The sequence below is a fragment of the Labrus mixtus genome, chromosome 8 (assembly GCF_963584025.1).
Source record: "Labrus mixtus chromosome 8, fLabMix1.1, whole genome shotgun sequence".
NCBI classification, from domain to species: Eukaryota; Metazoa; Chordata; class Actinopteri; order Labriformes; family Labridae; genus Labrus; species Labrus mixtus.
Window position 1 is genome coordinate 16475259 of NC_083619.1, and position 25415 is coordinate 16500673.

The following is a 25415-nucleotide window of genomic DNA, read 5'->3' on the forward strand; positions in this document are numbered from 1 at the left end:
GAGGAAGAAAATGGATCAGTTTTCCGGTACCAAACACTTGAATTATGTTCTCCTGATTTTCTGTTGCCTTCAAAAATCCTAACAAGAAAATGCGGAATGTCATCTCTTAGCCTACAACCTAACTCACATAATTCTCGGCGAGTCTGGCCTTAAATGTTCACGTTAATAAGAGGGTTCCGGCCCTGCTGATGAGTTTCCAGCGCGCTGAATAAAAGTCACTCTCGGTAATGCACTGATCCACAGCGAGGACCCTTAACCGGCACGCTGTGGGGAGAGGGAGCGCTCGGAGTGGCAGGCAAAGAGAACTGTCAACCTGTCACATTTCTCCCTCCTCTTCCCCCTGATAAATTAAAGTTACACAGTGTGCGTGTTGTAGCAGCGGAAGGCTGTGCAGAAAGCCTGGCTCCTCAGGTCTCAGGAGATAGCTGGCAACTAGGTCAGACTGATAATGTAATCCGCTGACTGGATCCTCAGCCCACTACGCCCAGAGAGAAAAGCATGACAGGAAAAAAAAACAAAAGCAGGATGGAAATACCAACTTATCTGCATTTTTGCACTTACTTAGTATTACCTCGCTAGTGCTAGCTAATCAAAGTGATTCAGGAGTAATGTCCATGCAGTCTTCAGTGAGGAAATGATATCACATCCAGCCGGTGTACAACAATGTGCGGCTGCTCATATGTGTTGATTCAAAAAGTCTAATCCACGATGTTACACCTCACACGGCTCACTGGGGAATCTCATTTACACGGATTCCTTTTAACCCGTTATCTTTGCACCACATACTGCACAGCACACGCGCAAGCAAACAATATCATGCGAGTCCGCCGGGAAAGAGTGACAAGAATAAGTTCCTGCATCAGCAAGGTGCATTTTCATTCCCATGCAGAATTCCAGAGAGGCTCTGTGGGCCCACTGTGACAACTCTGCCTCCCTGCAGGTGTGGAAATGAAACCGGGCCTATAAATAGCCTGGGCAGCTGGGAGAAGAGCACAGTAGAGTAGAGGGGGGGAAGGGAAGAGAGGGGAGGAGAGTAGAGGTCCAGCTGGGGATGCAGGTGTGTAGAGGCTGACCGACAGAATATGACTGCTGTCTCACCCAGGGGGCTGCGAGAGGGGAGAGTGTGGAGCTGCAGCTTGATTTAGTTTGTAAACTGGGGAACTTTTACATTCAAATCTTACATTACAAAGATACAGAGGAAAAAAAGAGTTGCCAACGTTTTGTGGCACCATTTTGGTAAATCTGTTGTTCAGAATCAATCATCAAATTACTGTTTCCATAAAATAATAACCTTATATATCTTATTTTTATCAAACTATATAATAATACTTTTAAACAGCCTTTGATTTACCTCCACACCTGACTGTTAAAAACATTTAAAGTGAATTATTTCAGTCTATCACTCATAGAATTTAGGGATGCTGCAGCAACACTGATTTTTCATTCTGTCTTGCCGCTAAACTTTTTTCTAACTATAATTATATGTGTTGTTTAGATTTTGTAAATTAAGACTATAGCAGGAGTTATTAAAGTCATTACATCGCAGGTTTTTTCCAGCATTTTGTCTCTTCAAAAATGTGCAGTATGTGAAGTTAAAACAAACCGTTATGTAGAATATAACTGTAGTGTTGGTTGGATCATGATTGTTGAGAGCACTATGCTGTTAAATGTGTATTGATTATTCTGACAACATCAATATTAGTTTAGTTGTGGTAATCCAACCTGTCTGTTAAGTTCATTTTAAGATCATTACCAGTGATGCTGAAGTTGAGTCTTGAATGACTTTTTACACGTATGGACTTACATTATCAATGCATGGTGTATATTTCAACACTGTTGGACAGGTACACTTCCCACTACATCATGTTTTTCCCCTTATTGACAGAGCTGACCGAGGAGCCAGCATCACATGCGTAATGATTGGTGAATCTCTTAATAAACAAAAATGTTTTTAGCTTCAGAATATCCCATCATGTTTTATACCGGCTTCATGTCATTTTTGGCCTTTCAGTAGTTGTTGTTGTTGTTTTTTAGAGTTTACACAGGCACTTTGACCTCTCAGTCCTAAGACTTGATGTTATGAGGACGTATGTGGTGAGCTCTCTTTTGCCGTATCTCTGTCCTGTGACCCAGGATTAACCTGTTGTTTTTTTTTAAAGATTTATTATGTGCTTTTATTTAGATAGGACAGGTCCAACACAATGCCCCATAAGCTATGTTTTTATGTTTTGAGTTGGTTGCATGTGCTTTTGTGAAGCACATTCTATTGAACTACAGCTAAAACCACAAGATCTACAGTATCGAGTGGAAATGACCGTCTATTAACCTCTGACACATGCGTAAACTGGACATGTCAAACGTATGTTGAATATGTGTCCGTTGGCCCCCTTGTCATCCTCGTGTCTCCTATTTAATATTGGGATATTAGTGTTACTGGCGCGTGCTGCTGATGCCGCAGGGCTGTGTGCATAGAATATCACCGTGTTGGGTTAGTTTCGTCTTTATTTTTTGATATCAAGCATCAGCTTTTAGGGCAGAAAATGTTGCTTTCATTCCCGACGGATGACTCGATATGCTTTTCATGTAAATGACGTCTAGCACTTGCACGCTGGTGCTTGCATTAATGCATTAATTCTTCAGTACTGTATGCTTTTTTTAGCTGGAGGCAAAGTGGCACATTGTCATCAAAAAACACACTCCCACAGCTCCATGAAAGTCCCACACAGGCACGCAGACACACGTTTCAGTGGTGATTGACAGCAGGAGCTCCAGCTGACCCAGTATTCTGCTACAGTGGGACGATCCCACAGGCTTGTGATTAATGACTAGGCTTTATCCGCGAGTGGGGTGGTAGGCCTGCCAGCCAGGCCACTTAGACTGCCTGGACCACTACCTCTGCTGTAAACACACTCTCTCATTCTCTGTCTTTGTCAATGTCTCTCTCTCTCTCTCTTTATGCCTACAGGCACTGCATTGTCATATTCATTGCTATAGCTCTTAATCTTTGTCCCAAGTTGACTCTTCAAACAAACACACACTGACACACACACACACACACAGACACACACTTACACACTGTCTTTAATACAGCATCAGTCCCTTTTGTTTTTATGAGTCTAGATAGCAGCAGCTTCTCATTTCCTTTGGCATGGTCGCTGCATTAGGACACTTTCAGTAATGTTTAGTGAGGTTTTATACAGAGCTAGGGATGTGCGCGATTAGAAGACTTAGATTTAAAGTTGTGACCCTCACTAGAATTACTAGGGGCTGTAGCTCTGGTTAATGAGCCTGCTCTCCGCCCCCCCTCAGCTCAACCACTCGACCGGAGCAATGTGTAACCACATTCAGCACAGGAATTAGGATGTTGACCTGCATGGAGGACCAAAGGATAGTGACGCTCGCACTGCTCACGTTAGCCACTCACTCAGTTCGACATTGTTTACGCACAGAGAAATGAACGTAGCAAAGTGCCACACAATTCAGCGACATTTGAAGTAGTCATAAGTTTTGTTGTTGAGGAATGCGATGAACTGTTTCAAATATCAAATAGACTTGAAGCAATATTGTTTTTGACCATGTTTAGCCATAATCAATCAATTAGAGTCTTAACTTACCTTAAGAATGGTCGACTAGTCTGAATTTTAAATTCTGTTTAATTGACCGGCAAATAAGTCACTATGAAAATCCAAATGCTATACGTAAAAAGCTTTCATTTGTTTTTTAAAGAGGAATTCCTGTGTTTTCCGACCTGTTGTCATACCCTTTTAAAACAATCTGCGTCTGTAAGTAACTAAAGAAACTCTTTTTTTTGTCCGAACCTTTTTGTCTGTAATTGCCTGAAAGGATTACAGTAGCCATTGCTGCCATGGCGTGACTGCTGGCTTAAGCAATCCACTGGGGCATTTTGCTACTAATACTACCTTCTTTTGTGACATCACAGCCTACCAGTCTAAAAAGTCAAATACAGTAATTGCCCCTTAAGGGCTCTATTTTAACTCTAAATTCTGGAGCTGATAGTTTAATCCATGCCAACCTGTTTAGTACATCAAGCTGATTTTTTTTTTTTTAAACAGTTAACAAAGAAATATTTCCGAGTGTGTGAACTGAAACTGGTCTCACTAATGGACAGTGATCCCTCACAGTGTTTTTTTTTTGCTCCTGACAGCGAGGGGCAGACAGAGCAGCATCACTAGTCTTCCCGAGCACCAGGCCTCAGCAAAACAGTAAACCTCGCAGGGATTTCTGCAGCTGTGACAGTGTCCAAACAAACTGCTTGTGCTGCAAAACAAAGCTTATTTGACTCAGTCCCCCTTGATGGGAAGCTCCCTGATAAATGTGAGGAGAGACTGTATTTCCTGCCGGAGAAAATCTCTCAAGTGGTTCAATATAAATGGGTCCTCTCAGCCTATCAAACATGTGCATGACATCAGTCCACCTTGCCAGACTCTGCAACACAATTTTTGTTTTTTTTGTTTTTTTGGCTTTTGTTTCAACTGAACAGGCATTTTGAAATTGCGACAGCGGTGCTGTTATACTCTGACCATTTGTAACAAATCAAGAGCTGGCATTACAGGTTGAATAGTTGATTTGTTGATTGAGGAAAGTTAAACAGCAAATCAATCTTATAATAAACAATTTGATCAGAATCGACAAAAACAATCAAATATTTGATTTGCTGATTTTGCCACCAAAGGTGAAGTTTTAGTTCAATGTTTATGTCCTGTATGAAAATGTTCTTAATATATTTTTGTTTTTGATGTTTGCTTTGATAAAACCAACATTTCTACAGCATCAAATTGGAATTGGAAAAGTATAGGAGCAATGTCTATTGTTATCTGACATTTTATCAGCTGAGAGAAGCCAGTGATGCAACCTAACCCATAAAACCTTTGACATACTCCCTGAAACTATGCAAGGTGAAGAGCCCAAACAGCATTACAGGTACAGGAATATCACTGCTCAAACAATCTGGAAATACACAAAATGTACATCCATGCCATCTGACATGACTTGTCAGTTCATATTGTTCATGCGGGCTCTGATGTAACACTGCGCAGATTATGTACATACATAGACGCTCAGTTTGGATCTTTGGATCTAAATATAGCAAAGAGAATATGATCATATCTATTTACGGAAGAGGCATTGGCATATGGCTAACATTATTATCATGCCATTTAAAGCACTCAGTGACCACTTGTGCTTTATGGAGAGGAGCATTGTCATCAGGGAAGACAATGCTCCAAGTTGGGGATGAAATGCATCATGGGATAATCTAAGTAACCACTCAGAATCATTTTTATGGTACAGTATTGTTCAGACAGAAGCATGTGACTCTGAATAGATAGTAATAATGGAGCTGCAGCATTCCTGTGTGTTTTTATCTTATCTGTATTTTATCCAGAACAGAGTGGGTATGATTTTATTCTTGCACAGAGAAAATCTGCAAGCTGGGTTTAGTATCTTGTGTACAATGAATGTTCACTTGTCGTCGAGTGAACCCGAGCACAGCCAAGCAGAACCAGCAGCACTATTGTCTATGAGCGGCCATATGGTGGGTGTCCTTGCGTGGTAGCTTAAGGGAGCCTTTCTCCCTGAGATGAAACAATTTCATTCAGAAATGAACCTCCCATCTCAGCCCTCCTTTTTCATCAGACCCTGCCCCATCAGCCACCTCGGGGATCACACAGTGTATCATGCAGCCTGGAGCAGGGACGGCAGCCCGGACATCCCAGGTAGACCTAAACAATCTCCGTCACGTGGGCCCCTCTGTCTCCCCCTTGTCAAAAAGCCCACCCCTACTTGTCTCACCCTGCTCCGTGCCTCCAGATGTGGCTTAATTTACTGCGACTCTGCTAATTGCTGTAATTAAGGATTAATTACTGTTAATTACCTTCACATAAACTCATCACCAGTCAAAGAGCGGAGCCTTATGAAATGTGCCATGCACAGGAACACACACACCGCGGGGACTGGAGGAGGATTGTGTAGCTGGACCTCTTGTTTCATGGCTTGTCCTGGTGTGTAGGGAGGGCTTGTAGGGCAACAGTTCAGGCAGGATGCTAACTGTCATGGACCATCTCCTCCTGGCTCCAAACACTTCACACGTCACCTCCTCAACAACTGCTGCCTGACAGCATCACTATGCCGCCTGCCATTTGGCTACAGGCTGGCATTTAATACCTCAAAAGTATGTAAGTATGAAAAAGTGATACATTAAGAAAATCATAGTAAGATTGTCTGCAGAAAGTTTAAAGTGTTTCTTCACATCATATATTATTAAATACGTATGTTTACTTGTTTTGTAGGATTGAACAAATCAATACCAGAATATCTAATATTCATAGGATCAGTATAAAGGCATCAGCTTCCCTTTTATTAAATCCAACAGTCTACATCTCATCTAACCTCCCCTTAACAACCACAGTCGAACATTCTGTGATGAAGTGTAATGATGATGCATTTACCTCAGAAAATCATTACACACTACACTCTTTTAATTCTTGGTATTGGTATTAATACTTGTGATGAAACCAAACAGGTTTGGAGATGATATAATTGTGTCAATAAAATCTTTAAAAAATGTCAACAATGAAAAATGTGCATTAAGTTGTAGTTCAGATTCTGTCTTGCTGAAGTCTCCTTTTTTAAATCGTCGCTTTGCCATTGGTCTGAATTTTTGTTCTTTGGAAAAAGAATTACTCAGAAAATCTTGAGAAATGTGACTCAATACCAGCCCTGCCAGAGCTCTCTCAAAGTTTGTGTGACCCATCATTTGTGTGTTTTGTGTCTTCCTACTCCTCCTCTGGAGAAAGACAGAGATTTCTTTGTCTCAGTTATACAAGCTTGTGACTTCTCCTCAGATATTCAGCCACGCTGGTCTCCATTGAGGCCTGGAGCTGTTAAAACTGCATGAGCTGAGCATGAGTTTGATTCAATCAAAGACGATATGTATTTTAAGACACCTTAAGAAAGACAGGCAGCCAGGGGGCTAATGTATTGCCTATTTTGAATAATGAATTATTTTAATGAAGGCTTTTAAATGGGAGTGCTGCATGTTGGTGGCAGGGCGGTGCTTTGAATGGTCTTCTCCTCTGGCGCTGGCTGCCTCATTATCAGGCCAGCCCCTCAGGCCTCAAACTGGCCTGCTTAAGCCTCCAATGATGACGATAATTACCGTTATTAGGAGTAGCTGCAGGGGGAACTTGTTCTGAAAATCACCAAGCTGAGTTTCTTGCCTTCGCTTTGCCTCTGCCACTACTGCTGCATGAGAAACTACAGATAGCCAGTGGAGAGAGAGAGAGAGAGAGAGATAGAGGGAAAGGAGCTAGAAAAAAAAGGAGGGGATGAGGGGAGCGGCCACCAAATCCGCCTAATGTGACGCCTGTCAGCTCGTCTCCCACCAGCTGTCACCTCCCAAATGCACTAGGGTTCATTTTTTTAATTGACACCTCGCTTTCCTATTCCATTTCTATTTTTCGCCTTTCATTTTCCCTCCATCACTCTCCTCCCTCCCCGCCCGCATTGTCCACGTCTCCTCATCCCCGCCTGTCCCTCCAGTATTTCTTTGGTGTTTTTCCTTGTCCTTGGTCCTCCCTCCCCCCATCTCCCCACCCAGTATCAGATACAGCGCCCTAGCTCTGCCCTCTTTCTGCACATGATACTGGAGATAGCAGATAAAACATAAAGCTGTTTTAGTGGTACTTTATGGCTATGCCCTTGTGTACTGAGGCTGTATAGCTTCCCATTATGTGGTGATGGAGAGAACAGTTTGAGCCAGAGAAAGTTTCCCAGGAGTTTATGGATACACTGTAAATCTATCTTTTGGTCTTTTTTAAGTTGATTACAACTAAATACTATTTAGAATAAAATAAACCGTTCATGCTATAGGCTTTCATTGTTCTTTCATATGAGTGTCCTTTTCTTTATTACAGCACATACTCAGTTCAATAGAAATGACCACATATACAGTAAACTGAATTTAATGCAACAAAATACTCATTTAGTGTTCTTGGTAATGATAATGGTATTGCTTAGCACTGTACTTTACCTCTATGATGTGGGGGAGTAAATGTAATGCAGCACAATGCTGCTCTTTATGAAGATCGCATATTAGTAGAGCTGAGTTTTGAACACTTCTTTGGTACCCTCTAAAATATATCTGTAACTCTAAGGTTTTTTATATAAACACTCTGAAGACATCACCTTCAGGTAAATGTGATTGACATTGTCCCCCATTTTCTGATATTGTATCTAGAATTTGACAGATTGATAATCAAAACGAGATTCAATAACCATTCTTGAACGGACAGATTATGATTTAAAACTTCATTTTGGTCCATCAAAGCTGAAATCCCTTGCTTCAGATAGCCAACATGATTGGTGAAACACTTAATAGTGAAGAGTTGTGCACTGTGTTATAATTTGGATTGGAAAATTGTTAATTTAGCCAATGTAATTCTCTTGCTGCTTGTGAAATTTTAACGGTTGTTTTACAGTTCTTGGTGAGTACTAGTGCACATGAGAATGACGTGGTGTGAAAACAGTTTGTAGCCTCAGACAGAGCATGCTTAGAAGTAGGATTCAAGTTTGAGGTCATGGCTTCAGTTTTTAAAAAGAAATAAATCTGAGGATTTGGAAAGAAGAACATTTCCTGCTCTTCAAACTCTTACTTGTTGCTGACAGCTAAATGCTACACTTCCTCTGCTAGCATAACACACCTACTGTAAATATACCACTAACGCACTGGCAGACTTGTTGCATTGTGGGTAATGGCAGAAAAAGTAGATCTGTGATTTTGCTGCCAGCATGTTGTCTGTTTTAAGTGCAGTTCTAGGTTGGTTGTGCTCTTGTTTAACAGCTTCCCATCTGGTGCTTGAGACGAGAGGTTATTTGAAGATGGGATAAAATAATATTTAAAAATTCAGCAGTTGTTGTCATGGCATGGTTGCTGACGCTTTGGTGACTGGATAAGTTATTTTATAATGATTGGCCTTACTTTAATAAACATTCAGTTCCTCTAGTGTCCTCTGTTGTGATGGCATTGCTTAGCAGTGCAGTTTAGAGTGTGGGTCAGTATCAAATCTCCAACAGTGCTGCATCTTATGAAGACTTCCTCATCTCGCTTTGTGACACATGCAGATGAGAGCAGGATGCTGAACTCCCTCACAGAGCAGGGGAGGGGTGGGGGGGTGGAGGGGTGGTGGTGGTGGTGGTGGTGGGAGGGGGGGGGGGGGTTGTATTAGTGATACTTGTCATGTCTGCTGTAGATCACGCTGCTTTTTTCAGGTTCCTAGGTTGTTGTTGTTTTGTCTCAGAATGCTGTGTGGCAGGGATGAATGGTGGTGATGTTACATTATCATGTGGCTGTCGCTTTCACTCCTGCTGACTGGTCTCTGACAGGCCCACACACACACACACACACACACACACACACACACACACACACACACACACACACACACACACACACACACACGGCTGTGTCAGGAGCAGACCTGATTTATTAACTGCTGAAACCCTAGATGACGTGTTCCCACACAATCAATAGAGAGCACGGCAGCCACTCTCTGCCCCTCTCTGGGGTCATGTGATGCGGACAAGCAAGGAAGGACAAACACACACATACACACACACACACACACACACACACACACACACACACACTTATATTATATACACTACAGTGCTGCCAAGTGTATTGCATTACTGTATTGATGGGAAATGGATCCAGTCCAGCGCTGGCTGCAAGCTGCCAGTCAGAGGCAAGAAGGGTAAACTTTCATCATGGCTGTCAGGGACATCACTGCTGCCTTGTTTGACCGTAAATCTTCCTAATTGTGACAGAATACTTCAACATCATTAATTAAACATGTTTTCATTTGAAAGCACTTGCAAGGCACTATGCTGGGTGCTCAGGGTCGTTCGCCAATGTGCATAGCTGTGTATTTCTCCTGCGTGTGTGCTCATATGAGTGCTTACATTTATGCACAAAGTGAACGTTTGTGTGTGTTTGCACGCGCGTGTACGCACCTTGGTTCTCCCCTGTATGAGTGGGTGGCTTAATCGTCATGTTTATTTACACTCTTGTTGTCTGCAAACAGCAGGCAGTGCGGTGATGGGTGTGAGCCAGCTCTTAAGGAAGTAAAACAGCGGAAATTAATTTTGTCAATAAGCAAAACAAAGGCTTATTCTTAGAATTCCATTCATTATTCAAGCAGAAGCGGCTGGAGGATTGTTTATGATACGTATTCATTTTTTATGCATTTCCTTTTTTTTTGGTGGGGGGGGGGGTTTAGTGCCCCACATCTTAGGGAAGGAATTATAGAAGAGTGTGCACAAAGGAGAAGGAGGGAAGGGAGGGAGGAAGCGACAGAGAGGGGGAATTGTGTCCTCTCATTGTTCAATTAAGTCTGTCGGTAATGATCAAGATTAGATGATGGCCATCTTCCTTTTATAGATACTAATCTGTGACTGTCCATGGAAAAAGAGAATCGCAGAGCAGCATAGAATCCATGCCTTTGTAGAGCAGAAAGTGTTTTTTTGTTTGTTATTTCAAGTGTTTAAAGCATGCAATGTGTTGAAAGAGAGCTCCCTTCCCTCTGTTAGGTCATTATGTTAATGTATAGTCCACAGTCTCAGAGTTCAGAACCAGCACTGCGACTGGCATGGAGGTCTAATCGATTTCATTGCTATTACTAAGCCGAAATAAATAAAGCTGATGGCTGTGGTTAGGGGTAATTATGCCACAGCACAGTGAATTGTTTGATTTTCCTTATTAATTGTATTTATTTAATCCATTTCATGCTTTTAGTTGTGCACTCAGGGACTTGGGGGGAATTAATAAATCACTCTTAGGCTCATTAGATTCCCCCTCTGGTCACGATGTGACACTATTTTGTCAGAATGAAATTGGCGAGTGTTATAATTTCCCGCTGGTGTGATTCACATGAGAAATATCCACATGTTCATCCACCAGCATTTTTTGCTCATGCACCTACTCACAAACACACACGCACGCACGCACGCGCGCACACACATATGTGTCTGCACCCCCATCTGAACTCCTGACCTTTTCCAGCCGTCTGATAGCCATTGACATTTGCCTCTTGAGCTGAGCTTGCTCACGTGTTGGAGCTGATGGGAATGGATGATGTTATTGCTGGAGGAGAAAAAGAGAGGGAAAGGAAATAGGAGGAGCAGGAGGAGATGGTGGGGGGGGGGGGGGGGGGCTGGATGGAAAAAGAAAAGGAGGACCTAGGTAGACAAACTCCCCACGCGGCTGCAGGAATCCATCTGGAGCAGAAAGGTCACAGGGCGACTCAACCTTACATCCTCATTACAAAAAGAGCCGCTGCTGTGACCGGAGACTGTGGGTTTCAATATGGCTTCACTGCTCTGTCACACAACCTGTCATTTACCCTCACTGTCTGCAGCCATCGTGAAGGAGACATGCAGGATGTGGTATTAGATTGTCCAAATGAAACATTTTGATAGATGCTCGGATTAAAGTGTGTGAAAATTGTTGTGAAAGCAGCGTGAGCTTTGTCTTTGTCCTTGAAGACAGTGGAAGGAATGGAGGGCTGCACCTGGTCGTCTTGTTTTCAGCACCTCTCTGGAAAGAAGCAGGACGCTCGGCTGCTTTACCGAGGGAGCCTTCTGGTGGCAGAAAGAGGCAGGGCAGTGTGACGGATGCCGAAATAAAAATTCATATTCAAGCACCTGTGTGTTTTATTCTCTAAGATTTACCGGTAGTTAAAGATTTTAACAATGGTCGTTTTTTTTTGTGTGTGTGCGTGTGTGTGCGAGTGGTGTGTGCACCACTGGATTCGTCTGTGTGTACATCAGGTTGTTGTTTGTTCATGTCCAGCTCAGCAGGCCTGTCTTTATTGTGTTTACACTTCACGCTGCACAACATGGAAGCTGAGTGTCAGTTGAGAGCTGAGCGCCTGTAGGTGTGTGAAAACATGCAGGTTCAAAGCCCCAAACAAGTGTAAACAGACCTCAGTGCCAGCCGTAAAAGCATCCTTTGTTTGGCTAAATTAAGATGACAGCAGTATGAATACTTCACTGGTGTGATGGCAGAAACTATAAGTTGGTACAAGTTGGTATTTGTATGCTGTGAATGATCTATAAGTGTCATGTTTTGATTTTGTATGTGTACTCTTTATGCTGAAACTTTTTTTTTCAGCTTGGATTCTTTAATCTACTTTGCTGGCGTATTTGAGCTAGGTGTCTTTGCCTTAATATGCCGTGTCTAACCTGTTATTAGGTTGTTGTTGTTTTTTTGCTTTGAGAGTATCTGACAAGATAATGAAGCCGTCAGCCAGAAACTAAACACAGTCTGAGCAAAAGCAGAGCAATGAAAAATGAACTCTGGTGGAGGCTGTGTTAATTCTTTTTTACATGAAATGATGGCCAGAATCGATAAAATGATAGTTTTATGGTCCGGCCTAGCTGCCAACTTCTGTGAGGCTGCAGCTTTTATTGACCAGACTTGAACTTTTGAAAACGATGGCCATATTTCAAAAGGGGTTCACACAGTTAAGACTCTTTTGAAGTTATGTAGAATGCTAATACTTGGCTTTTTTTTTGTTTTGTTTTTAAACAGCCATGTATCATTGTCTCTTCCCTCTCCTCCACAGTGCTTAGTATCCGTGGTGCCCAGGAGGAGGAGCCTCCAGATCCTCAGCTAATGCGCCTGGACAATATGCTGCTGGCGGAGGGCGTGGCCGGCCCAGAGAAAGGCGGTGGGTCGGCAGCTGCAGCAGCTGCAGCAGCGGCCGCGGGCGGCGTCGGAGCAGACAACTCTGCGGAACACTCTGACTACCGAGCCAAGCTGACCCAGATCAGACAGATTTACCACACGGAGCTGGAGAAGTATGAACAGGTGGGGAAGAGGAGTACTGTTTTGCTTTTTCCGTTCTGAACTGAACTACTGTTTATTCATTATTTCATGACAGATCATGCATACCAATGAACATATATATATATCAATTCTTAATGTTCTCCCAAAATCCTCACTTCACAAATGTCCAAATTGAATTCCTCTTACTTCTCTGTTAATTTTGGAACCACTAAAAAGTTTGGCATCATCTATAGTGATGCTGGATCTGTTTGAATCGGAATACTGAACAGGGATATTAACCTATATCGATCTCTTCTAATGTTTTTTTTTTTTTTTGCACTTTTATTTCCTCATTGTGGCAAACGAGATATATTATATTAATACTCTGCAGGGACCACTCCCATGGTCAGTGCTGTGTTTAGAAGTTGAGCCTGATATTTTTCCTCTAAAATCACACCATGGATAAATGCAGGAAACAAATTGAAACTTTGACTTTTTGCTTTCTATTTCTAATAAACACATTCTGCCTCGAGTTCCCCTGTCTCCTCATACAAAAAGAAAACATCCAGTTGAGGGTGATTTAAGCTGCCCCTAGATAACAGGGAGAGTATTGAGAACATTATGTTTTAACATTATGTTTTGCACTGTGTGCAGCTTATTCTAAACGTAACCTTTGTCCAATGCAAACTGGAAAAAAAAGCTCCATGAGAGCCCAAAATTAGGAGGATTCGGTACAAGTGATGGACGAGAAGTTTTCGAGAACCGAGTATAATGCTCTTGAAATCAGCTCTCACAGTTTTACACATGGCAAGCCAAGCTTTCAGAGACGTTATCAGCAGCCGGCAAGCAGCCATTACATCAGTCACACACCAGTTCTTTTCTTTGTCACTCCCTCGAAAGTCAAAGCGTTCTTGGTTTGTCATCTTCTCCGAGGAAGGCTAGTCATCACTAACTGTCGCTCTCCATACACACCTGAGCTTTTTTTTTTTTTTTTTTTTTTTAAGTGTGTCACCACGCTACGTACACCCCGCATGCCTATGAGTGAGTAGTGTCTGGCGTATGTGTGCAAGCAGAACGGCTGCTCTGTGCATCACTTTGACTGACGTAACCCTGGTGTTGACAAGCAACAGACACCTTGACTCTGAACGCAGTCATACCCAGTGACTGATTCAGACAGAGAGAACAAGGTAGACGGAGAGATGCAGTGAAAAGAGAGAGAGACAGTTTAAACCTCTTGAACGTTAACGGGACTGAAAGCCTGCTGTCATTTTAAATTTCTCTTCACTTGTCACATTTTCTGTGCCATTGAAAAGAAGTCTTTTTAATATTCAGAGCACTGCGAGTGTCACTGCCTCTGCCGCGTGCCTCCACTGCCACATTTGTTTGGTGTGAAACAATGCACTGTGTCTGCTGCTTTAATTTAGACTATTCTTATTACCGCTAACGCTGCTGCTGTTATATACTGTCAGCGTCGCTTCTACCAGGCCGAGGACTACCAGCGAAGGTGCAGCCTCTCCACAAATCCAATTTCTTTTCTTTTTTTTCTTCAGTCTGTAGCAATAGAGCCTCTGTGATAGTTATTCTTTCTCTGAATCCTGTCTGTCTGTGCATCCAGGCGTGCAATGAGTTCACCACCCATGTGATGAACCTGCTGAGGGAGCAGTCTCGAACACGACCCATCTCGCCCAAAGAGATCGAGCGCATGGTCAGCATCATCCACCGCAAGTTCAGCTCTATCCAGATGCAGCTAAAGCAGAGCACCTGTGAGGCCGTCATGATCCTGCGCTCACGCTTCCTCGACGCCAGGTCTGTGTGTGCATGTGTGCAAAAAACGACGCACTACTTTGAAAGCATTTTAATCTAAATTGTTGTTGTTTGGTTAAAAAGATGCCTCTAATTCATGCACTTTAATATTACTATTTGTATTTCCTGTATTTTGTTTTCTTTCTGTTTTTAAATGCATTTAAACAGCATTTTAGTTCTTTGATCTTTTACTTTTGAATTGAGCTTTTTTTTTTATATTGCAAGAAAACAACAGATTTTTGGTGTTCAGCAGGGCTATTTCTTAATTTCCCTTCTCCTTTCCTGTACAGACGAAAGAGAAGGAACTTCAATAAACAGGCGACAGAGATCCTCAACGAGTACTTTTACTCCCACCTCAGTAACCCTTATCCCAGCGAGGAGGCCAAAGAAGAGCTGGCCAAGAAGTGCAGCATCACAGTGTCACAGGTACCTACGATATATACAATTCTGTGTACTAAGATATTGTTTTCTTAGCCCTTTTTAAAAAAATAATCACATTCAGTGGCACTCTGAGTTCTCACCCGAGGCAGGGTTTGAGATGTTACTCTGCTTGGAGTTTCAAATAGTCGTGCTCTTATCAACATTTAGGGTTAGTAATATGCTGTTGTTATTAATAGGCTAAGAAAGTAAGCCTAACAGTGGACGGGTTATTACTAAATATCAACACCAACTTGTATAAATCTGTGTGAATTATTTTTCAAAATACATTTCTGCTTTCAATTTAGAGATGCATAGATCCTTGTGATGACTCCTTGTAAACCTTTATTAGGTGTGTTTGCAGAGAAAAGCTTTAGATATGTTGTGTTTCTGTTAACCTTATCTCTATCTTTAACAGGTATCAAACTGGTTTGGGAACAAGAGAATCCGATACAAGAAAAACATCGGCAAGTTCCAAGAAGAGGCAAACATGTACGCAGCGAGGACCGCGGTCAGCGCCACCAGTGTGTCTGCTCACGGAAGCCAGGCGAACTCGCCGTCAACACCCAATTCAGCAGGTGAGCAGAGCCACAAAATTCTGGGTTATGTGTATAAAAAAAAAAAAAAAGGCTCTATAGAAATCCATATTAGAAAATATTATTTTTTCAACTGAGCATAAACAGAAAGAGGCCCAGTAACATCCTGATACCTGGTTCCAAACACAAATATTCAGTCTCTGCTGCCATTTCATTCAGACTCACAAGAAGCCGTCTTCTCCTTAACTAACCTGGGGATATGATGTGGCTTCTTGCACTTTGTATTCCCTTTCTTCTCCTCCTTTTCCCTCTGACTCTCTCACTCATTTTCTCTCTCTCTCTCTCTCTCTCTCTCTCTCTCTCTGCCTCTGTTATTGACCTCTTGGTCTCGTGGACGTTAATTTTTTCCTGCCTCTTGTCCGGTTGACCTTGTGCCTGCCATTAAGCTGCTCAGAGGGCACGCCGAGTCTTCTGTCATATAGAGACGTCGCCACTGTATTGGATTAGGACCGGGTGTTGAAATCAAGTTACGCCATGGTTCTCTTTACATCTGGGGAGCTGGGGTCCATTAAAGGCCGAAGACAATTCTTTGAGTCTTCCTGTAGATCAATTATTACTTCCTTAATGAAACACTAGCAGCACGGACATTTAACAGCAACACAATCCATAAAGCTTGTTTAAACTGGACTTAAACAGTTTTATGATGATTATCTGTCTCATGGTTCTCGTTGGAGGATTTTTCCTTTCAAATTATGCTTCAGTGACATTTTAATGTGCACGTAGTGCATCTTTAGATTGCAGGTTTGACCATAAAAACCTTCTTTTGCTCTCCCAAACTAACCCTTATAATGCGCTTTTGCTTACGCATGATCATTTTAACTCCTTTTTCTCTCTCTTCCTCCCTTACTGTGCTCTCTCTCTCTCTCTCTCTCTCTCTCTCTCTCTCTCTCTCTCTCTTTGTCTTCTCTTTGTCCTGCTCTCTCGCTCTCTTTCCTCCTGTCTGCCTCTGTGTTTTCTCAGGTTCTGCTGGCTCTTTTAACATGTCAAACTCCGGAGACTTGTTCATGAGTGTGCAGTCCCTCAATGGGGACTCGTACCAAGGGGGGCAGGTTGGGGCCAACATACAATCCCAGGTGCGTGTCCTGCAAGAGCCAAAGGTTGAATAATCTCAAGATTGCATATATACAGTAATTGTTCAACCACTGTCCAATCTGGGTATGCCAGGATAACTTGACCTACACAGTGCAGCAGAGGTTACTTTTAGCCTGGAGCTATTCTTTAATGTGGAAGCTATTGTCAAGCCACAGTTGAATAGACGACTGCAGACAGTTTTGGAAACGGTGCAACGCTCATCAGCGCTCCTGACAAGAGTTCACATAGCCAACGGTGCACTGTGGCTCCCTGACCTTGCCCTGGTGGACAGTGATGACCAGCACAGTGTTTCTGAGTGTTACAACTCTCACCATAGATTAAGGAATCAACACCCGCGGTGATATCCTCCTCACTCTGGCAACGTCTCCCTTTTTATCCGCCCTCCTCCCATCACCGACCCCCTTTTCTGTTCAGATCAGGTCTCCAAATGCTTTAGGTCGTTCATGAATATGCAAAGGGGGCGGGGGGGGGGGGGGGGGGGGGAGAGCCCTTATAGGAGGGAAAGAGGTTTACAAGGTCGGCCATTAATTAGTGAAACTCGTGTTCCTTTGAAAGGAATGCTTTTTTCTGAACATGTCAGAGACGTCCTCGCTCTCAGGGCTGCACAATTAAACGAAAGCAAAAGCGAAAGCTTGGACTAAATTGGCCTCCTGAGTAGAGGGGTCTTATTTGTTGTGAAATCCATATGGCAGGTGTGTTTTCATGCATATCCAGGCGATCTGCTCTGCCAGAAGCTCCAAAGCAGCTTCTAGTGAATCTGTGAAGAACATTGAACAGGCAGAAACTCTTGAAACAAAAATGTTTAATGTTTAATGTAAGATCTGATCTCAGTGTACTACATATTTTAGTTGGCAGCAATTTGGTTGCTTAAAAAGAGAGGTTCCTCTTGTCATGTGTGGGTAAAAAAAAACAGGTCTCTATGTTGTTGCGTAAACATTCAAAAAGGGCTGTTGTAATGTTTTAATGCCTGACTCTGCATTATTATTTAACCACAGGTACAAATGCATTCATAATTAGATACTTAGCGTACTTTTCTTATATTTTGTCCTTTTGTAACCTCTGTTATCGAGCCCCTAATAGCATCCAAATCATCCTGGTTCGCTGTTTGTAACCTTTTCCTGTTTGTGCTACCCTTTCACTATCAGACTGACCTTTCCTTGTGCCTGGCTGTCTTTGTTATACCGAGCTTTTGTCTGACCAGGCCTCCTTTGTCTGTGTGTCCCTGCTGTTCCAGGTGGATACCCTTCGCCATGTTATCAGCCAGACCGGAGGATATAGTGACAGCCTCGCAGCCAGCCAGATGTACAGTCCACAGGGCATCAACGTAAGACCTGTAAACAATCCTTTTCTGTCCTTTTTAACGTCGTCTGTGTTGTCTTATTTTAAAATGATTCCCCAGTTGCAGGATGTGTGTAATGTTGTGTTATTCTGTGCACACACTGGGATGCCACTTAGCAGAGTTTCCCGGGTTTGGGCTGTTGTCCAGCCAGTTGCCCCCCCACACCCCTCCCCTCCCCTTGCTCCAGTCGCCAGTCGTGCCCTAGGTGGCAGGCAATGAGGCAGCTACCAGGCTGAGGAGCTGGACACACTCCTAGTCTGTCGGAGAATATTAGTGTTAGCGAGACACCTGCAGTCGACAGCAACAAGGGCACAGGTGTCATCATTCCTCCCTACACTGTCCTCACTTTGGCACCATAGGACAAATCCTACCAGCTTCCTCCTTCAAGAGAAAAAGTTCCCCAGTTGCTAATTCTTGCAATAACTCGTTAACTAGCTTGTCAAAGGCGGGGCCAGATTTCTAGGTCTCCTTGCTGGGCTGGGCTGGGCTGGCAGGGCGGGACAGGCAAACACTGGAGGCAGTGCGTTAGCATGTAGATCTATAGCGACAGGCTGCGCGGGGCTGAACAGAATCAATACGACAGTCACAGGGACAGAGAGAGCAGGGCTCTGGGCTAACAGTCCAAGCACATTGGTCAGATCATTCATCTACAGGAACAGCAGCACTGACAGCCCAGCCTGCAACACCCATCGTGCTAAAAATACAGAGTCATCAAATTAGATACAACACACAACAGGCTCGTCTCTCAGTGTGTTTTAATATTTCAAAAAACACTTTAACAAGAGCTCAAAACTTAAACTAATCTTCCAGACAAATGTTGGTAAGAGTATTGGCTTGAAAAAAAAATATATATATTGTAATTAAATTACAGACATAAAGTATGTATATGCCTCTCATGTATTACATAAAGGTTTGAGTCACAGAGCAAAGCATTGAATACTCTTAAAGACAAGACTTAGTCATCTTTAATAAAACCAGGAGGTTGTTTCATATAACTTCACACTTTATAGAAAGTATTCCTGGAATTCTTTAAGACGCTTTAAACTCAGGGGTTGAAAATGTTCTGTTTATTCCTCAATACAAAAAAAAAAGTTTCAATTTGACAATTTTCCCAAATCCATGCGAAGATAGCAGCCAGAAGGTAAAAACTTTGTTCAAATATTACAACAAAAAAAGTCTGAAGAATTACTTTATCGGTATAAATTGTTTATTAATTGCAACATTTTATTCTAAATGTTTTTGGCCTGTTTTTTTTTTTTTTTTAAATGAAGGACTTGATATAACAAAAACAATAAAAAGTCATTCTCATCTGGATGGTTATTTGGACTCTAATAACTCTGGAAACACCTTAAGACGAGATGAATATGATGTGTTAATGACCTGATCCTAAACAAGTGTTTCTAGTGTTACTAAAGAGAGAGTGGTAAAAGCGGGGTAATTAATTACCTTACACTGAATTACCGTACAATCCGATACAGTTTATCCACATATCTTATGATACATTGTCTTAATTGACACATTGAAACTAGAGCGATCAACCAATAGTTTAACCAATCAAATGACTCCTGGTCCAGTCTGAGTCTCTGCAGTCATCTTTCAGTACTTAGAAATGAGCCAACACAAGAAATAAAATCTTGTGCAGCAATGACTTTAAAAAGATACTTATCAGACATATTGTGAGTGTTTATATCAAATGTGTTTTAGTAGCATCTCATTGCCTTAGGAAGACATATTAATAAACATTCACATGGTGACAGATAAGCACATTTAGGACTCATAAATGAAGTGTTGATGCCTGTAGTTGTTGTTATTATTATTTAGCCCATATACTATTTTTCGCTCTCTAAGATCTACTGAGTGAACTCTCGTGGTTCACCTCTTTATCCTTGAACAGCAATTACCATCCTCAAATTGCTGGTGGGTGTTGCCTCCCTCAAAGACTGATTTTTTTTCTCTCTCTCTCCAACTCTCCTCTGAATAAGATGACAGACAGTCTTTACACTAAATAACAGGGTTTGAAAATAAGAGGCTGCCAAAGCACGCTCCCAGCTCTCACTAACAGCGTGCAAATGGCAATTAATGTCTTTAATGGTCTTTAGTCAACCTTTTATCAGGATTTTAGGGAGGCCTCTACTTGAAGGAACATTTTTTTTTTTTTTATTGTGATAATTTATTCTTTTATCAAACGTTTTTGAGATATATGAAAGGCATATTCTATGTCATCTCCTGTTTATATCACATCTAGTGAGCTGTACAGGGGAAGAGATGAGTTCAGTTTATAACTTTGAAGTAGCCGTTGGATAAACATCACTTCTGTTGAAGATCTCAGTATATTTCATTTAAGCATTTGAATTGTGTTTTGTTTTCTATTTAAGGACTAAATGAATCAACTAAGGGTAAATATTTATAATAAAAAGTAAGAAGAGGATAACAAACATTTCCATCTCATTTTGTTCTGTGACCAACATTTCCTTCTTTCTGTTTTAATTCCAGTGATTAAGTGATTTCTATCTCTTAGCTTTTATATCATGCTTGAAACAAGTTTGTGCATGGTGCAAAATATATATGATTACTTTTTATATGTCCTTGTTTGAACCGCAGTTATCTGGTCTGCTGGATGTACACTATAACAACATCTTCCTTCTTTGAGTTCAGTCAGATTCTGCTAGCTCTTAGGTTGTCTCTTAAATCCAGCTGCATACTTCTTCCTTTCTTTCCTTGATGTCGTGATGTTTGCTGATGAGACCAAGACAAAGTGTTTAGAGAGATACAGAAGTACAAACTACTCAACCACCTGTGTTAGCCTCTTTGTCACTTTCCCACCCCAAACACAGCAGTTTTAACCCAAGAGGTAAAAAATCAGTTTTGAAGTTCAGCTCGGTTTAGCAAATAGCAAAATGTCCTCAAGCGTGAATAAGAAGTGCATTAACTGGAGACTATTTTCACCTGCACACATTTAGTGTTCTTGAGAGCGTTTACAACTAGGGCTGCACAATTAATATCAATTTCATTTTCATCCGGATTCAAGCATTACGCAATAAACAATCTGCAAAAGTCTATATTATCACCACAAAATATATTGAACAAAATGTATTATTAGGTAAACAAGTTATGCGTTCTAACTCAGCATGTATAGATTTTACCCATTGGATGATGCACCAAGTTTAAAGGTCATGCTTTCACACCGGAAGAATTTCAATCTATCTTTAAGCAAATATCAGATGAATTGCTGCCAATTCATTGGTGAAAAAATGCTTTTTGATTGATTTCAGATTCAGGGGAGACATGTTGCAACATGTGTGAAACATGAAGAACAGCAGATAGACATATATACTGGAAATGATGGCCTATAGTACATTAGTATTTGTTATATTATTTATTGCACATCGTATCGTAATCACAATATTCAACTAATTGCACAATGAATAGGTTTCTCATATCGTGCAGGAGGTTTTTTTGCACAGTATGCTGGATATATGCATAATCATTTTGAGTGATCTTAGAAATGAAATTCAATTAATTATGTTGTGCAACATGAAGCAACTTGTGTCCACCAGCAGTTCTTTTTCATGGGATCAATTCAGTGTCTGTACTGTCTTCATTTGTCTGTACTGTCTTTATATGTCTGTATAGCCTTTGTATGGGATTTAATGTTGTAAAGAAAACTATAATTTTCCTAAATTGTGACCTGCCGGGGGACTGCAAATGTAAACTAGCTCTAAGCTAACTCTGGTACAATGCATTAAATGGCAACATTTATCTTTATAGAGTACATGGTCCCTTTACAAATAGAAAAGAGAAATAAAAATAACATTGTCCTTAAATACAAATCTTTAACCACGTTGTATCTTAATGTTAAAGATGTTAGCATGAAGCTAATACTTCTCTGTGTCTCTTTTTCACAGACAAACGGTGGCTGGCAAGATGCTCCGACTCCTTCGTCAGTGACATCGCCCACAGAAGGACCCGGGAGTGTTCATTCGGATACTTCCAACTGAATACATCCATCTCCACAACCTCATCGACACATGAAAACATGGACTGACCTTCCTATTCACAGTATTAAACAAAGGAGTTTACTGACCCACAGTTTGGAAAGGTACTGTGAAATCCTAACTAGAAAAAAACAACAACATTTTCCTCTGAGAATCACATTGGACATTTGGGATACAAACACAAAGTTTCACAATAAAACTCCAGAAAAATACCGCAATCAATGAAGACGTTTGTACAGATTTCACATTATATTCAGAGGGCTGGGGTTACTTCTTCGCTCATAATGTTTTCACTCATAATGTTGAAATGTTATGATAAAGTAAATAGATCCAGTCATTGGTTTTAACTGAAAATACTTCATTCTACCTCTCAGCCACTAAAAAAAGTAGAAAAAATGTCAGTGACCATTATTTCTTTTGTAAAAATGAAACTTTTGTCTTTGCAAGCAGGAGGCACATCTTCTTACTTACATTTTGTTGTCTCTCACCTATTCTATGGTACGCCATTTAGACTTAAATATTGCTCAGTTGTTTACAAATGTGTGCTTGATAAAAGTATGTTCATCTTCCCCGCTGTCTCCGACAAGTCAAAACAGAAGAGATTTGACCTCTAAGGTAACCCTGTGAAGTATGTTATCTGTAAAAACAATAAAGAAATACTTGTCATCAGATCCACAAGCTTCACATTATTCATTGATGAAGGTTGAATTATCTAAAATACTAATTACTTTTCCATTGTTGGTTTTTTTGTTCTGCAGCATGATGGGAGGAGCTTTGTCCTTTTTTCTCTCTCTCTCTCTTTGTTTTTTTAACTGACTTTTATATCGGTGTGTGATACTTACATTTTCCACCAACGCTGCAACAGAAAGAAAAAAAAATAAGATGCCAAAACGCTGATGTAACCAAAACAACCTGTCAGAAAAATATTTCAACATGAAGTCAGTTATAATGTATTCTTTTAACCGATGTACATAAGAACAATGTCATTTACTACTCATTTAAACTGTCACGCGCTGCCATTTAGCTCTGCTGACAGAGAAAAGATCCCTTTTTACAGAAAAGAAACTTTGTCAAGAACGTCCGTAACCGAGTTTGTCTTTCAATATATGAACCACAATCCACTTAAACATGGAAGTCATTATGCTAATAGAGTTTTCTAGGTTTACACAGTGGATCCTACAGCACAGGTCCAGAAATTCTTCAGCATTGAGGCACTGATCATCCTCATGACAGAAGCATCTGGATGTACCTGAGCTGCTGCTGGAAAAATAAATGAGGTGAAAAAGCTCCAGAAACACTTGTAGTACTAAGATCAACTTTATTAACTTTATTAGACCAACATAATTCGGCTTGTGGCCTTCATCTGGGTCATTTCAAATGTTCCTAACCTTTTTATTACCCTAGATTTGATATACAAACACACATATACATTTGGAATCATGCTCGTCTGGGACTATTAAACAGATTTTTCTCAGCGTTAAACATTTATGATTATAAATGTTAGCTATTAAGCACTAAAAATGAGGAAAGTCATAATGTCAAAGAATGTGTTTTTTTATGCAGCCTAGCGTTGTTAATATACACTTTTATGTTGTGTGGCCATTTTTGTAGTTTGTTATTTTTTAAGACATGTTAAATGTAGGCTGTTCTTTTTTGTTTTCCTCCTCTTGTGACTTATCTCATAATCTTCTAACATTTGTTAATGTGCACCATGGTGCTTGAATTGCTTTGTTGAATGGGTTTGAACTCATTAAAAATTATATGTAATACAGCCAGATGATACACCAGCGTTCTTTAATGTGTAGTTTTACAAGAGAGCAGAGACTTTTTGCAGGTTGTTCTATTTCCCATGAAGGCATCACTGGCTCGACGGTGATCGCGGTCGCTGAAAGTCAACCAAGGTTAGTGACTGCCAGTAGACATCAACCCTTTTATGGCTCTGCATGCGTGTCTCTGCCTTCCATTATGGCTCCTGTCCAACATATTAGTGTACATGCACTCAGACGAGCACTCGAAAAAAAAAAAAAAAAAGAAACACTTGAACACTGCACCACACTGTGTTTTTGTAACAGGAGAGACATCAGCGGCTGACACTAGAAAGAAAAAAAAAGGCCGTTCGAAGTCATTTTGGCAACTTCAGTGTGTTTTGACTGTTAGAGAAGTATTTGGGAAACTAAAACTGCTTCTGAGATACTTTCATATTTTTGACTTATTTTTCAGCAAACAAATATTTTTATAGTAATAATCATTCTCAATATATTGATTAACTCTTTAAGGGCTTGAGATTTTTTTTTTTGTGGTATGATCCACTAATCCTCCAAAAATGCATTTGTTAGTTCCTCAACAATTTCAGACATGCTTACAATAGCACTCAACTAGACAACAATTAGATATGATGTGAATCTAAAGAAATCATCTCAGATAAAAGAAATAAAGAAAACAACTCACAACCATGTTCATTGTCATTTTTAGCAAACGGCTAAATACCTAAACCTAATTATTGTATTTTTAAGGCTCTATTTTCAGCTGCAGGTTCATATCAGGTGCTCCTCTTGCATCAGGAAGGTTTTCTGTGATTGATTTTATATAAACCTACACAATGTTTATTTTTTTGCCAGTGAAGGGACATATCACACCAAAGTCCATGACAGGAAATAAATACAATTGTGCTTTAATAAAGAAAAAAAATACACCAACTATTTTATGTCTTTCAACATATCAAAATGTGATAATAAAGTATAACTAGGTTCACGTCCTTGTGAGTTACAACAAACAGCAAAGCTGACACTGCCTGGCGAGACAGTTACACGTCCAACAGAATTACTTTCACAGCAGCTGAATATTCATAATCGTCCAAACAACAGGGGCGAGGGGATGAGGGAGCAGTTGGCTGCGGAGTGTGCGGATGACAACGGTCACAGGCCTTGACTGCTGAGCGAGTGTGAAATGCCAAAGCCAGACTGCTCCTCTGTGCCTGCAGGGCAGCGAAGAAGCCGGGGCCTGCTCTCACCATCAAAGACAATCTGACAAGACTTCATTTGGAGAAAAAAAAGAAGAAGAAAGAAAACATCTCCTGGCTCCTGTGCTTATAATTCTCAAAACATCTGAAATAATAACAAATTGTGGAAACAGCTGTGTTGGGAATGATGGGTGTTTACTGACTTTTTTTAAGGTTCCTTTTTACATGAGTGTCGCTTTTACACATTAGGAATGTTGACACTGTGCAGAGTGATTGAAATATGTTTCTGTTGACATCTGCCGCCCCAGCTGTCATTACACCAATGTTTATAATTACAGCTTCAGTAGAAAAAGAACGGGTGGGGAGC

The 25415-nt window shown here is 41.0% G+C and overlaps 1 protein-coding gene across 4 annotated transcripts in view; it reads left to right on the plus strand.

Moving 5' to 3' along the window:
• Positions 1 to 22760, plus strand: part of pbx1a (pre-B-cell leukemia homeobox 1a) — a 45456-nt gene extending 22696 nt beyond the window's left edge. The window contains exons 3-9 of one of the 4 annotated variants that reach the window (XM_061044717.1): positions 12645 to 12889; positions 14463 to 14653; positions 14941 to 15076; positions 15486 to 15645; positions 16624 to 16736; positions 17990 to 18088; positions 22000 to 22760. In XM_061044717.1, coding sequence (XP_060900700.1) covers positions 12645 to 12889; positions 14463 to 14653; positions 14941 to 15076; positions 15486 to 15645; positions 16624 to 16736; positions 17990 to 18088; positions 22000 to 22092 — 1037 coding nt within the window. In that variant the 3' untranslated portion in view covers positions 22093 to 22760. The remainder of the gene's footprint in view (positions 1 to 12644; positions 12890 to 14462; positions 14654 to 14940; positions 15077 to 15485; positions 15646 to 16623; positions 16737 to 17989; positions 18089 to 21999) is intronic. The other 3 variants (XM_061044718.1, XR_009674027.1, XM_061044719.1) reach the window with 3 other exon arrangements.
• The last annotated feature ends 2655 nt before the right edge of the window (positions 22761 to 25415 follow it).